Here is a 14237-nt window from a genome sequence, read left to right as displayed (position 1 = left end):
GTGAATACGCGGCCAGCACACATACGTGAAGGCTCGTGAATACGCGGCCAGCACACATACGTGAAGGCTCGTGAATACGCGACCAGCACACAGACGTGCCGGCTCGTGCATCATATGCTTAAACTTAGATGAGAGTTCAAAATAAAACAAGGAAACCTGGTTGTCAAAACTATAATATATTAAACAAGTACCTACTGATAGAACTATGATACTAAACCTAATTTATTACATTTCGCTTTAAAGATTTTTTATTTTCTCCAAAAAAAAATGTACTGTTCTTAGAAATAACATATCGTCACTTTTGCAGACAGCATGCATTATTATAACAAAATTTTAATTACATTGCGTTTTGAATATTTTGTAATCTATTAATAGGCCTAAATATTTTTCTGCGTGAGATGTTTGAATTTTAATATCGTTGATTGTAAGTGGGTTGAAATCTAGATTTTTTTTATTTCAAGCTTCGAAAATCATGTACGTAAGATGTTTTAGAAGTGTTAATTGTTAAGAAATTATACAAGAACAATTGATTTAATTTGCAGCGCCACCTACCGGGTCAAATTGTTTTCAAACCATACAAGAACCAATTAATTAAGCAAACAATTTTTAATCAATAATATTTAACTTTTGTATGTGTCAAAAACGCATACAAAAGTTAAAATATAAAAGTATATTAGTCTAGCGGATACCTGAGACTTTATCTAGAAAATATTAAATGAACGTACTTTTTTTTAATTCTTTAGAAGTTCGTTAAGAGGATGAAAATTCACACCCCCTTTCGGTTTTTACACGAAATCGTACTGGAACGCTAAATCTCTTTCCGGTACGTCTTTCTAAATAACTACTTTTACTTTTCGCCAATAAAATGGGTAGATAAAAGGTATAGTGAATTATTTATAAAAGATAGGGGCTTTTATGTAGACTTATAATGGAGAAGGAACGAGATTTTCGTGAATTTTAAATTATAATCGCATAATTAAAAAAATGTCGTCAGTAAAGTCTGTTGGAGGTATGGCTTATCTTGCCTCTCAATCTCTTGTTCTTTGCTCGCTCGGCTCAGGCGGGACGTGACAATGAATCGTGCTTTTTGCTGCGAGCCGGCGTTCATCGATTTAACCATTCGTTGCCCGCGAGTATTTTATCGAAAAGTCCGTCTGCGTTGAAGAAGCCGACAGTCAGGGAATGCGGTTTTAATCTACCGTTGTGAGCCATTTAAACATCTTTATATTCCTCTATCGCGCGGGGCATGATAGTGTGCTCGCCTGTTGCCCTTAGTTTACTTTATATTTTTTTACATGTCACGTAACGGATACGATGGGCGACCGGTCTTCCATTTAGGAGTCAAATGGTTAAAAGACGTTATCAGGTCAAAAACTATTTTGGAAAAATTGGAAGTTTTTTTAATTTTTTTTATGTAATTACGCTTACGCTTGACTACAATCAAGCCTGATGGAAAGCAATGATGAGGGCTAAGATGAAGCCCGCTTGCCTAGAAGATGCCTATACACTCTTGCCTTGAAGGTGCACAAACTATACGTGACAGGAAACACCGACGCCGGCAGGGCATTCCACATTTTGGCAGTTCTTATTAGGAACGTTGACGCAAAAAGTCAATGTTAAGGACTCTTATGAATAAAGGAAGGTGTCCTTCGATGACAGACTGCTTGCTTGTGTATTCACTATACTCTGTGCGCACACTAGACAACACACACGTGTTGAGCCTGACAGTGTGCGTGCGCGTGTTACAGGGCCTCGCTAGTGTGTGTGAGCATGTGCTGCTTGAGATACATGTGACGTGCACATTTATACTCGCATAGCTGACAAGAGTAAGGTTTGTCACCAGTGTGAGCTCGCATGTGAGTCATTAGACTACTGCTTTGAGAACATTTGAACTCACAAAACTTGCAGGAATAAGGCTTTTCACCAGTGTGAGTTCGCATATGAATACGCAGGGTTTGAGATTTAGCGCTTTTGTACTTGCACAATTTGCAAGAATAAGGCTTTTCACCAGTGTGAGTTCGCATATGGGTTATTATGTAGTCACCGTGAGAAGTTTTGAAATTGCACAACTTACATGAATAAGGCTTTTCACCAGTGTGAGTTCGTATATGAATTCTTATGGTACCTTTAAAAGTAAATTTTTGCCCGCAATAGTCACAACAATACGGTTTCTCACCAGTGTGAATACGCACGTGGTTGGATAAGATAGTTTTTGTCCTACATTTATACTCACAAAAATTACACGAAAATGGCTTTTCACCGTGAGTTCGCTTGTGACTCAATAGGATAGGTTTTAGAGTACTCCTAAACTCGCATACATTACAAGAGTAAAATTTTCCACTAGCGTGACTTCGCTTAATATGTTTTATTAACGTGTCTTTAGCTGAACATTTATACTCACACAACTTACAAGTATAACGCTTTTCATCACTGTGAATACGTTGCATGTGAGAAACTACACTACATCTTTGAGAAGCTTTGAATTCACATAAATTGCAAGCATAAGGCTTTTCACCAGTGTGAGTTCGCATATGAATCACTAAGGCACTTTTATGGGCACATTTGAACTCACACGACTTGCAAGAATAAGGCTTTTCACCGGTGTGAGTTCGCATGTGAAGTTTTAAATGACCTTTGGTAGAACCTCTATACTTGCATAAATTACAAGAAAATGGCTTTTCCCCAGTGTGAGTTCTAATGTGCACAGCTAAACTCGCTTTGTGGGTAGATTTGTGTTTACAAAAATCACAAAAGAAAAACTTTTTCAAGGCAGGCTTTCGATTTTCAAGCGCGTGAGTTAGCATGTGATCTGCTAAGTCATTTTTGTGGATAGATTTGTATTGACAAAAATAGCAAACGAAAAATTTCTTGGCATTGTGATGTTCCGCGAGTACTAGTATCTGTTTCATATTGACATTACGAGGAGTCCATTTGCCAAGTTCTTGTTTAGTTTTCTTCAATGTACCGTCTTCTGCATCCACAGTTGCCACAGACAATGAAATACCTAAAACAAGTTGAAATTAAATTGAAATACACTCTAAGTCATCAATTTAAACCTACTTTTATGTCAGTAATTCTCTGCATCATAACATACATGTTTAAATGGTGTTGGAATATGTGAGCAGGACCAAAGAATACTTGTTTATATTCATTTTTTCAATCAATCAATCAATTCATTTATTTGCAGATACATGCATTATATATACAGGTGGTTGGTAGATGTAGGACGGTGTTTACGGATAGAAGATACAAATTGCTGTTGAGAAAATAATTTTCAGAATTTTTTTGCCAATAAAAACACCTGGAATTGATTCAATTCAATTTTTGATTTTAAGGCTTGCTGCTGTACCAACTGGGTACAATTTACCTGGAATTGAATTCGTAAGGAGTAAGCTGTCAATGTCATGTAATATTATCAAATGTCATTATGACACAAGTTAAAAATAAACATTAAATCGTAAACAGAGAAGCATTAAACAAAAAAATAAATTAAATTGCTTTAAAAACACCATAAACAAACGCTACTACACAAATTGAATTAGAGTCAATTAAAGTACTTCATGACATAACTCACTGGCTTAATAACAATAATTTAAATATTAATCTTAAAAAGACACAATTTATAAACTTCAGAACCTACAATAGTAATAACCTTAATATCAATGTAAACTTTAACGGTATTAATATCCAAGAAACGAATACAGCGACTTTCTTAGGTGTCACAATAGACTCCTACTGTAACTGGAAACCACACGTAGACAATGTATGCTTAAAGGTGGATAAATTCACATATCTGCTAAAAAGGCTTCGTGCAACGGTTTCAGAAGCAGCAGCCACTGTTGCCTACCATGCATACGTAGCATCCACATTGAGATACGGATTAATTATGTGGGGAAATTCAGTTGACTCAATTAAAGTATTTAGAGCACAAAAAAGGTGTATGCGTAGTTTATGTGGCGTTGACTATCTAGATAGTTGTCAACCATTATTTAAAAGAAAAAAGATTCTGCCCTTGCCTGCCTTGTACGTGTACGAAATGTGTATTTTTGTAAAAAAGCATAACGATTTATTCCCTCATAAAACTGACCGTCGTAACAATAGGCAAAAGCACAAACTAGAAGTACCGTTACAAAAAATGAGTGTTTATAAAAATAATGTCTACTGTATGGCGGTAAAAATTTTTAACTATTTACCCGAGAAGGCGAAAGATATGACATTGAATGAATTCAAAAATTATATTTTTAATAAATTAATTAATGCAAATATATATAACTACAAAGACTATTTTCAACTGAAATTTTGACTAATTGTAATAATTGACATTTTTTTTTTTTTAAATTGACATAATTTTCTCTTATATTGTTTTTTTTTTGTTTTGTAATTTTGTAGCTCTTGTAATTTAGGTATTGTTCCATCGACACATTTCATAAATATTTTGCACGCCTATAGGCAAGACATGTTTGGATCGAATAATTAATTGTATATTTAATTTTATAACAAGTGTAACCCATGTTTAAAGCAAATAAATAAATTATTATTATTATTATTATTAAAGATCACTGACAATCTGTCAGGGTGTGAGTCACAAGCATGTTGCCATGATAAAAATTCTTAATTGAATGTTGTCAGCTAATGAATAAAATACATTTTATTTAATTAATTTAAAAGAATGCGGGTTCCAAAATTTTTTTTTATTTTGTGTTTTATTTTATGTTCTTTTAAAATAAAAATAATTTGTTCTGCTTAGGTGAGACTCGGAATAAAGGCCCAGCCTCCATACAAAATTAGGACATGTCCTTTGGACTATGTTTAATGGTGCATTACAAATGGAATAACAAAGAGCAGCAGTAATATTTACATAGAAGAGAAGGGAATATTATGATATTACAATAGCAGTTCTGTGCCCACTCACCTGCAGGTGCAGCCACGTCTGTGGGAGGGGGAGAGTCATTGTCCACGCGCTGAGCTGCATAACTGTAAAGTGTACTCGTGTGAGAATGTGCAGTGCTGAGCAGCGCAGGGACAGCAGGCAGGGAGCAGGCACTGACAGCTGCGAGAGCCAGACATGCCTCATACTGTGAAGGCTGAATGTTTGTCCTACACTCCAACCAAAGGTGAATACGGTAGCCAATTGAGTGTGGACTGCGGTGGCTAACTGTCCAGATCCTCAACACTCCGAGTATAAAGTGGCTTCCACACTTACGTATGGCAGGATTACGGACTTCATGACATGAGATGTGTCTAGCTATCACAGGCTCTCGGGAGACGAATATCTTAGCAATCAATGGTTCATCGCTTGGTAGAGAGAAGAACTCCGAGCAGAGTCCAGGACTTGTGAACAATGGATGTAGGGTTAAGGATTAACTCTGTGCAGAGTCCTGAACTTGTGACTACAGGATGTAGGGTTAGAGAATTCCTTGACGATCAATCAACACTCCCCTCATCCGCTCGTGTTGTTCTCCCTGCCTAGCCAAGTTTGGTAAGATCCTATTAGAGCAGCTTTAGGTACCAGTTCTAATATATAACTAGCTTTAGCTGCACTTCTAGAGAGGCCAAGGTCTTTAAGCAAGTTAAACAGAGATTTGCTAGTACTCCTCTCACACATACTTCTACCGCATACAGACTAACCATATAGCCATTTTTAGTTAGTTCATTTGTTAGGTCATGTTGTTAGCTGTTTAATCAATTATGACGTAACTCGTCTGATGAATCTTGAGGAGACATAAGGTTGCCCCCTTACGAGCACCAGATACATTATACTGACTTGTGCTCAATGAGGTGCGCCGAGTGCCAGCCAGAGCTCACAGCTGCATCAGGCTCACTCACTTGTGACGTCACACATTCGCTGTCAGCATCGCTGGTCTGTCGGACAAACACATTAAATTGCTCATTAACTTTGTAAGACATAGTAGTCCGAGACGGATATAACGTCGCTCGATCCCTTGTTGAATCGTGCCGGCGCTAGGTGGCGCTACTTGTTTCCGTAAAGAGTGGGGAGTTAGAGAGGTGAAGAATGAACGGGCAGGAACGACTTGTGATATAAGGCGCTCGCCTTACGGTCGTCGTCATTATGCTTGAGGCGTTCGAGTCGTTTCACATTTCTAGTTGTAAATTTCTTTATGGGTTACTTGAGTGGAAAAGGGGAGTGTTTGTTAACTTTCAAAAACGTCTTTAACCCTACACACAACATTCACAAGTGCGTGACTCCATTCTAGGGTCTTATTTTGGTTACAGTTTAATTTGTTAATTAAGTTGTCCCTTGTTCGACATTTCGACAGGTGCGAGAGGATTACCAGCAAAATCTCTCTATAACTTGCTTAAAGACCTTGGCCTCTCTAGAAGTGCAGCTAGTTCTATATTAGAACGAGTATCCAAAGCTGCTCTAATAGGATCTTACCAAATTTGGCTAGACAGAACAACACGAGCAGAGAACAGGGAGTGTTGATTGATTGTCAAGGAATTCCTTAACCCTACATCCTGTAGTCAAAGTTCAGGACTCTGCTCGGAGTTTTTCTCTCTACAATGCGATGGACCCGGCACCCGCATGGTGAATCCGTGGAATGCTAAGATATTCGTCTCTCTAAACCACTCTGTATCTGCTAAAACTATAGTATAGTATAAAAATAAATGTCTCACCTGACGGTGCATGGTCATGTGAGCACTGAACTCTTGCTTAATGACAGTCTCATCTGGAAACGTCACCAGATCCTGTATTCTGGTCAAATGTGCAACTGTTGGGTTCAAAGCTCGCTCCTGTTGCAGAACTTCATCCAGTAGACTTGGTCTCCACAATGAGCTCTCGTCAGATGCCGAGTGCTGTCCATTTGATGCATCCAGTTCATCATATTCTTCTTTCACTTCTAAGTTTTCATCAGCCAACATAGCGTCAAGACTGTCTTCAGTTTTCACAACAACTGTGTCACTGTGTACAGTTTCTACTGATTCTGTCTGTTTGTCTTTATCGTGCTCTTCTACAATGTGTAAGTCACAGTAGTTGGGAGCTAGAGTTGTAATCACAAACTTGCGTTTTAGATGTATCTGGTCTTGGGTTATCATTTTTATATGTTGGTTTGTTATCTGAAACAAGCTTCATACTCATAATAATAATAATAATAATAAAGCCTTTTTATTCCAATATCCTCAGTTTTTTACATTATACATTGTGTTAGTGACTAATTTTTTTTTTTTTTACAAATGTACTTATAATATAGTGTTAGTTAATGTTAGTTAACTTAGATCTAAATTATTTGGGATATGGACCCCATTTTGGGTATATGCCTCCCCCAACCTTTTCCACCTTTCCCTGTCCTTGGCTTGGTCAATCCAATTTCTCCCCACTGCTTGAGCGATGTCGTCTTCCCATCGCTGCTTTGGTCTACCGACTTTTCTTTTACCTGATGGACCCTTCCATTTGGTTGTTTCTATTGTCCATCTTCTGTCAGAACAGCGTGCGATGTGACCATCCCATTGCCACTTTATTGTCAGTGCCTGTTTCAGCGCATCTGTGACCTTCGTTTTTTGTCTTATATTCTCACTTCGTACTTTATGTATTTTTTTGATCCGTAATATGCTTCTCTCCATTGCTTTTTGTGTATTAGCAATTTTTTGTTTTATACTGTTTGTGAATACCCAAGATTGACAACCATACAAGAGGCATGGTGTAATACAGGAATCCATTACAATTTTTTTCATGTGTAGGCTATAGTTACCTTTTAATATCTCCTTCAACGACCAAAACTTTTTCCATGTCAGATTTATTCTTCTTGTCACTTCTAGTAGGTTACTGTTTACGTTAAATGAGACTTGTTTCCCCAAATAAATATAATTGTCAACATATTCTATTAGGTGTCCGTTTACTTGTATTGGTCTTTTGTAAGTGTTGGTCATTATTTTTGTCTTATCTGTGTTCATATCAAGTCCTACTTTTTTACTTTTCTGATCGAGTGTTGTTATCATTTCCTCCAGGTCTTTAGGTGATTCAGCCATTATCACAATGTCATCTGCAAATCTTAGATGATTGAGATAGTTGCCATTTATCAGTATGCCTTTTTGTGCCCAGTTCATTTTGCTAAAAATATCTTGAAGGACCGCTATAAAAAGCTTTGGTGACAGCGGGTCGCCTTGTCTTACACCTCGTTCAATATTGAAGGGTTCTCCACTGGTCTCGAGCTTTACTTTGCTGGTACTGTTTTCGTATATGTTTTTTATTATATTTATATATTTTTGGTCGATTTTTAGCGAGTAAAGAGCTTTCCAGATAGCGCTGTGATTGATGCTGTCAAAAGCTTTGCTGTAATCTATGAACGCCACATAGAGGGATCTGTTGAATTCTCTGTATTTTTTCATTATTTGTTCTATTGTCTGAATGTGATCGATAGTGCTGAAACCTGACCGGAAGCCTGCTTGCTCTACAGGTTGTAAATTGTCAATATCCTGGGTTATTCGTTTCAGTAGTATTGAAGCAAATAGTTTGTACGAGCTTATTAGAAGACTGATTGGCCTATAGTTTCCTATATCTTGTGGATTGCCTTTTTTAAAAAGTAGGATAATATCTGACGAGCACCATTTTTTGGGAACTATTTCTGTGTCCAAGATCATATTAAATAATTTAGTCAAATGGTATAATAAAACTGGTGATCCCACCTTTAAAGCTTCATTGCTGATTCCGTCTGGGCCAGAGCTTTTTTCGTTTTTTAATTGTTTAATGTGTGTATACACCTCCTTTTCATCAATTGGTTGGACAGTGTTAGTTATTATTGGATAGTTTATTTGGTTTTCAATGATGGCGTTGTCTCTTTTCTGATATAAGTTTTTATAGAAGTTTGTTGCGTGTTCGATTACAATCTTCCTTGTGCTGGTTTCCTCTGATGTATGGTTAAGGTTATGTATCCATTTTTTATGTGTGGCTAGATCTCTGAATGCCCTTTTTGTACTTCTGAATTTTCCTAAATTATTAGTTATGATGTTGTATCTGTAGTTGCAGTAATCTTTTTTTATTGATTTATTTGTAGTTTTGTACAATCTGCTAAGTTCATTTTTTATTTCTTTATTCTTCTTTCTTGTTTTTATTAATTCTGTGCGTCTATTAATTAAGATTTCTGTTTCCTTGCTGAATATTTTATGTATTTTGCCTTCTGGTAGCTGTTTTGTTGTTGTTAGGCTATCAAGTATGGTCCTTTCAAGCTGATCGTAGTAAATCTGTACGTCGGTAACTTTGCTTAGTTGGTCTGAAGTTTCCATGATTTCTGTAAGATTCTTTAAATATTTTTCAATCTCTTCTTTTGTTTTTGGTCTATTTGTCATAGATTTAAAGTTTTTTTTAGAGACTTTCGGTAATTTTAAAATAAGAGTAGCTCTAACAAGCCTGTGATCGGAGGGGAATTTTAAATTACTAATAACCTCAACGTTCGTTATAATTTTTGGAGCAATTGACATTATGAAGTCGACTTCGTTGGTAGTTTTTTTATCTGGAGATATCCAAGTCCATTTTTTATTGCTCTTTTTTTTGAAGAAGGTATTCATTATTGCTAGTTTGTGTTCGGAGGCATATTCTATGAGTCTTTCTCCTCTTCCATTTCTTTCGCCGAAGCCAAATTGGCCAATGATTTGATTATTATCCGTTTTTATTTTCTGGACTATTTTTGCGTTAAAGTCTCCAATTACCAGAACTTTGTCATCTGCTAGGGAGTGAGCTTGATTTAAGTCTTTGTAGAACTCACAGATTTCGTCTTCGTTCGCTTTATCAGTTGGTGCATAAGCCTGTATTAGAGAGAGTCGAAAATTATTAAACTCCATTTGCAAGAGCGCTACTCTTTCTGAGATACCCGTAAATTTTATTACTTTGTTTTTGTGCTCTTTTTTAATAAGGAATCCTACTCCGTATAAGCCTTTTGTTTTACCTATATAACACAAGACATTGTCCTTGTATTCTTCGATGTTACAGCCCATTCGTCTGACTTCTGACAGACCTATTATGTCGTAGTTTATATCACTGAGAGCATAGGTTAATTCAAGATATCTTTCAAATGACGATAGAGATCGTACATTATAAGTGCAAATTTTTAGTGTGCTTTGATTTGTCCTTCTGTTGTTATTATTTTCGGTTGGAGGGTAGTGGTCTTCTTCCCCCACGGTGACCGGCCGGATTGGGGTGATAGATTTTGTTTTAGTAGTTTGTTTGTTTGTAGTAATGATTTTTTGCGTGGCTGGCGGTGCATGCTAGTTTTTTGAACCTGAATAAGAAGGTTGTCCTCGAGTTACATAATCTAGAATATTGTTTGTGTTTGTTTTCTTGGAAGCTGGTCTTGTTGTGTTTGTTTTATCATTAGGAGACTCTTTTGAGTCTCTTTTTCTTTTGAATTGGTTGGTTTCTTTAGGATCTTTTATTATTAGTATATCTTTTTTTAAATAGGCTATCTTGCCCTTCTCCCACTCTTGCAATAGTTGAGGCACCAGTTCTTTTCTTTTAAGTAAAACCTCTTTTGAGTAGTCTTCCTTAATCGAAATGTCTGATCTCGTTAGGTCTCCCTTTTTGTATTTGTTCCTGAGAATTTGGTTCCTTTTCCATATTGAGGTAAAACCAACCAGTAAAGGGCGAGTTCCTTTGCCTTTGGTCCCTAATCTTTGTACGGTATTTATTTCGTAGGATTGTATATTCGTGTTAGTTTCTCTTTCAATTATCGTTTTTGTGTAATCAATTAAGGATCCCTCTTGCTCCATCTCGTTTACTCCAAAAAATATTAAATTGTGTCTTCTTTTGTTATCTTCCAGGGAATCAACCTTGTGTTGTAAAGTTTCAACTTTAGTTTTTAAGGCTTTATTTTCTTCAATAATTGATGCAAGTTTCTTATCCAAACTTTCCAACACAGTTTCAGTTATTTGTTTGGTTTGTAGTGCCATCTCTTCTTTTATTTTGTTGAGAAGTAATTCCATTTGGTTTTCCATAGTTGACAATCAAAGTTGAACTTGTCTGAGTCCTATTTAATATTTTATGTAGAAACACTGGGTACGTTTGACATTTGACGAGTGACAGTTTGAGTCAATTTTATTTTGAGTCAATTTGACGTTTAGGTGACAGATTTCTTTTATTCACTGCTCTCAATCATACAGCGTTTCTCTGACGCTAAATCCTGAATTCAGAATTCACCACCGCTGTATCGGTACGGTCAAATATATTCCATTAATGTTTTCAATTAGTAAACGTTTCTTGATCAAATAACTATTTATGTAGAAATGTAGAAAATAAATTTATAAACGGAAAAAATCTTTGGCCGTAGCAGGTTTCGAACCACGGTATATCGTCTCAAGATCCGCGGTACATTCCACTACGCTACGGTGAAGCTTACAAATATTTGTGAATTAAGAGGTGTGATTAAGATAGTCAATATTCTGTTGTAGGACGCGTCAAAAGATTATTTTTTTACCCACAACGAAAAAAAAAAATAAAAAATTGTTTTTAGTATTCACAAAGGTTTTTTTGGCACTTTTAAACGAAATTTATCACTTTAGATAGTTGGAAAAAGTTATGCACAACACTTTAAATTAAGTTTTTAAATATTTTCAATGTTTTCGATGTGCTGATGAACTGTTATTTGTACAGTGTTAAGATCACAGTTTTATGTGGTAAAAACTTGATATCTGTTCTTACAAACACTTTTGCACTTTCTTTGCACTGAGGTAATACGTAACAAACTTGTATTATGTTAAAAACAGGTGTATTGTAATTTTAGTTAATAATTTTATACGGAGCCAATGTTTACTTGTCGATGCTAGCGCCGCCACACGTCATACTCATAAGTACTCAGTTTTTCAATGAATTAGTCAATAAACTACGAGAAATGAGAAAGTAACAAAAATAGTCAATTACTAAGTTCAACAGGAGGTCAAGTATAACAAGTAGATAATATGCATCAAGCACTCACAACTTCATGTTTCTCAACTAAGTCCTTCATCAGTGAGCGGGTTCTCAAGCTGTCGTCTCTAAATCTGGTGACGTTTATCAGTCTGTGAGCACATCGTACACAAAGTGTTTGTTGCAGGTTCCCTCGATCACACAACTGAAACAACAATGGTGATTAAGTGTTTAACTTTAATATTTAAGGTTATCTATCTCATATACTTTAAATCACAAGTGAACAACTTACAGGAAGACCAATAAACTGTTGGTATGCCTCATCCAACTTGTATTTACTCATTAGCAACTGCTTGCTGTCACTGTCCAGGCACATTGTGCATACCTGCAAATATACTTATTATGTAGGTTCTAGAGGCAAGAGGCTAATTTCACAGCCCAACAAAGAATGTGAATTGATTCAAAGACAAATAGTCTAACAACAGACAGATTTAATTTGCTTCCTTGATACAATACATAAGATGACATTGTGCAAACATTACCAGCACTGTTGAAGGAATGGCGCCAGGAGCAATCTGCCTCGAGCCACTTTCAGTCTCACTGAAGTCATCACTCAGAAAATGCTGCGAGCAGACCACAGCAGAGTCTGGCAGATGAGTGTCTTGTTTGCCGAGGGCTCTGAGCCAAGCTGCACGTAGACATGCTTCACTAGGGAAACTGGAAATAACCATTTACTTAAACAAACTGCTTAAATTGCTGCAGACAACAAGTTTCTACTCTAACATTGCTTCTCTCAACAACAAGTCAGTGTTTGCACCTGACGGTCGGCGAGTGACAATGCAGTGCAAGATGAAAGCGTGCCAATGTGTAAGGGGTGAATGACTGACTGGTGATACAGCTTCGCCGGTAGGGCGCTAACTAGCCGCCACCAGACCGGACCTGAGCCGGGACGTGAACCCTGTGAGGCTATACCGTCGTCCGCGGTTGTAAACGACAACTCTGCAGTTCGAGTGTAGCTATGTGACGAGTGCGAAGAGACGCACGCTACGAGGCCGCTCAAATACACTCACCCGTGAAAAGTAATCCCCTCGTCCTTGCGTCTGCCCTCTGCTGTGCGCACATTGGCTGCAGTGCTCCTGCAGAAAGGCACACAACACCGCATGTTCAATATTTATGTGCTGCCACTTCTGCTCCCGCCTCGCGACTCACAGATCACGCGCTGGCGCAGAAACTCAGTTATTTTTTGGAAATAGAAACAATATCAGTATCCAGTACCATAAATTAATCAAATCGCAAATTAGAAATTTAAAAGATATGGAACTTAAACCATAAACATTCATTTGACATTTGTGACATAAAATAAACCACAGACGACAAATGAAGACATAAACTGATCACCACACCACAAATTACCCTATAAAAACACCTTAGACCATTAATAACTGGACGTGGTTCGCACCCAAATTCACCAACAAAAAAGTCTGTAATTTTTTGAGAGGGACGAGGTAAACTCACACATCGAAAACATTTAACACCATTAAGTATATTCTGTTTCCATACACTACACACAACTATAAATTTGACTCGCAATACACACACGCGTAATTTTTACACACACTAACAAACACATTGTGCACAATAAAAATATATACAAGCAGTATACTCAGCCGTATTTTTGAAATACTTACAGCGCGCGGTACGTAAACATGTGATAGGGCTGCCCGCCTCCAGCATTTTAATTACATTTGCCAACTTTGTATTTCCATTTAGTTTTGTGGTTGTAAATATACTTTTTTTATGTAAACAAATAAAATATTTTGTAAATTGTAGTAAAATAGGAAGTGATCAATAAAATGCGTATTGTTTTTTGATTGGTAGATTTAAATAAGGCTGATACTAATCAATGACCTTGAAGGATAGGTCGTATTCATATGTTTGTTTTGGTGATGCCATCTAGGTTTTACCTCCACACTACGTGACCAAATATTAAAAATCCGATCAAGTGCGTGTCGGGCCACGCACAGTGTAGGGTTCCGTAGATAATGTTAGCCCTTTAATCCCTTATGTTTTTTCTCAATTTCAAAGCATTTTTTATTCCTTACATTATTACATTAAACAAGTTTTTCAATTAATAAGAGTAACAGTTTTAGTTTTTTTTTCTATTTTTGTATATTGTTAGTGTATCAGTTTTAAGTTTAGTATGTTAGTGAGTTAGTCTTATTTTTAATATAATAAAATCTATTTAACTAGTAAGTTGAAATTGAAATTGAGGTATAGCTCGCGTTTCGACCTCTAGTATGAAGTCAAACCACTGCTTGCATATTTACTGTGACATTGCTTAGACTATCCACAGATTAAATACATAGAATAATCGATTACTGATCCA

At 36.6% G+C, this 14237-nt stretch overlaps 2 protein-coding genes across 3 annotated transcripts in view; one reads left to right on the top strand and one right to left on the bottom strand.

The window, feature by feature from the left end:
• LOC112050788 (zinc finger protein 260-like) overlaps nt 1-14237 on the top strand; it is a 190619-nt gene that overhangs the window by 106932 nt on the left and 69450 nt on the right. The window lies entirely within an intron of this gene.
• LOC112045558 (zinc finger protein 431) lies at nt 157-13197 on the bottom strand. 2 transcript variants are annotated; one of them, XM_052889594.1, is made up of 8 exons: nt 12922-13197; nt 12394-12568; nt 12144-12236; nt 11922-12056; nt 6637-7077; nt 5765-5862; nt 4913-4974; nt 157-3004 (listed from the first exon to the last, which is right to left on the bottom strand). In XM_052889594.1, the coding sequence occupies exons 1-8, from the start codon at nt 13011-13013 to the stop codon at nt 1743-1745; spliced, it is 2358 nt and encodes a 785-aa protein (XP_052745554.1). In that variant the 5' UTR covers nt 13014-13197; the 3' UTR covers nt 157-1742. The 2 variants fall into 2 exon arrangements, with proteins under 2 accessions (XP_052745554.1, XP_052745555.1); XM_052889595.1 differs by lacking the exon at nt 4913-4974 and having other exon boundaries at nt 2796-3004; nt 12922-13195.

The sequence above is a fragment of the Bicyclus anynana genome, chromosome 26, assembly GCF_947172395.1.
Source record: "Bicyclus anynana chromosome 26, ilBicAnyn1.1, whole genome shotgun sequence".
NCBI lineage: Eukaryota > Metazoa > Arthropoda > Insecta > Lepidoptera > Nymphalidae > Bicyclus > Bicyclus anynana.
The sequence above is the reverse complement of the archived record's forward strand: the minus strand, read 5'-3'. Positions and strand labels throughout refer to the sequence as shown.

Excerpts from the sequence above, each read along its gene's own strand:
- LOC112045558 (XM_052889594.1), bottom strand. The coding sequence starts at position 13,013 with ATGCGGTGTTGTGTGCCTTTCTGCAGGAGCACTGCAGCCAATGTGCGC. Across the intron at positions 12,569-12,921 it reads GAGGGGATTACTTTTCACGG|TTTCCCTAGTGAAGCATGTC; the intron begins GTGAGTGTATTT and ends GGTTATTTCCAG. Across the intron at positions 12,057-12,143 it reads AACAGTTTATTGGTCTTCCT|TTGTGTGATCGAGGGAACCT; the intron begins GTAAGTTGTTCA and ends TTGTTGTTTCAG.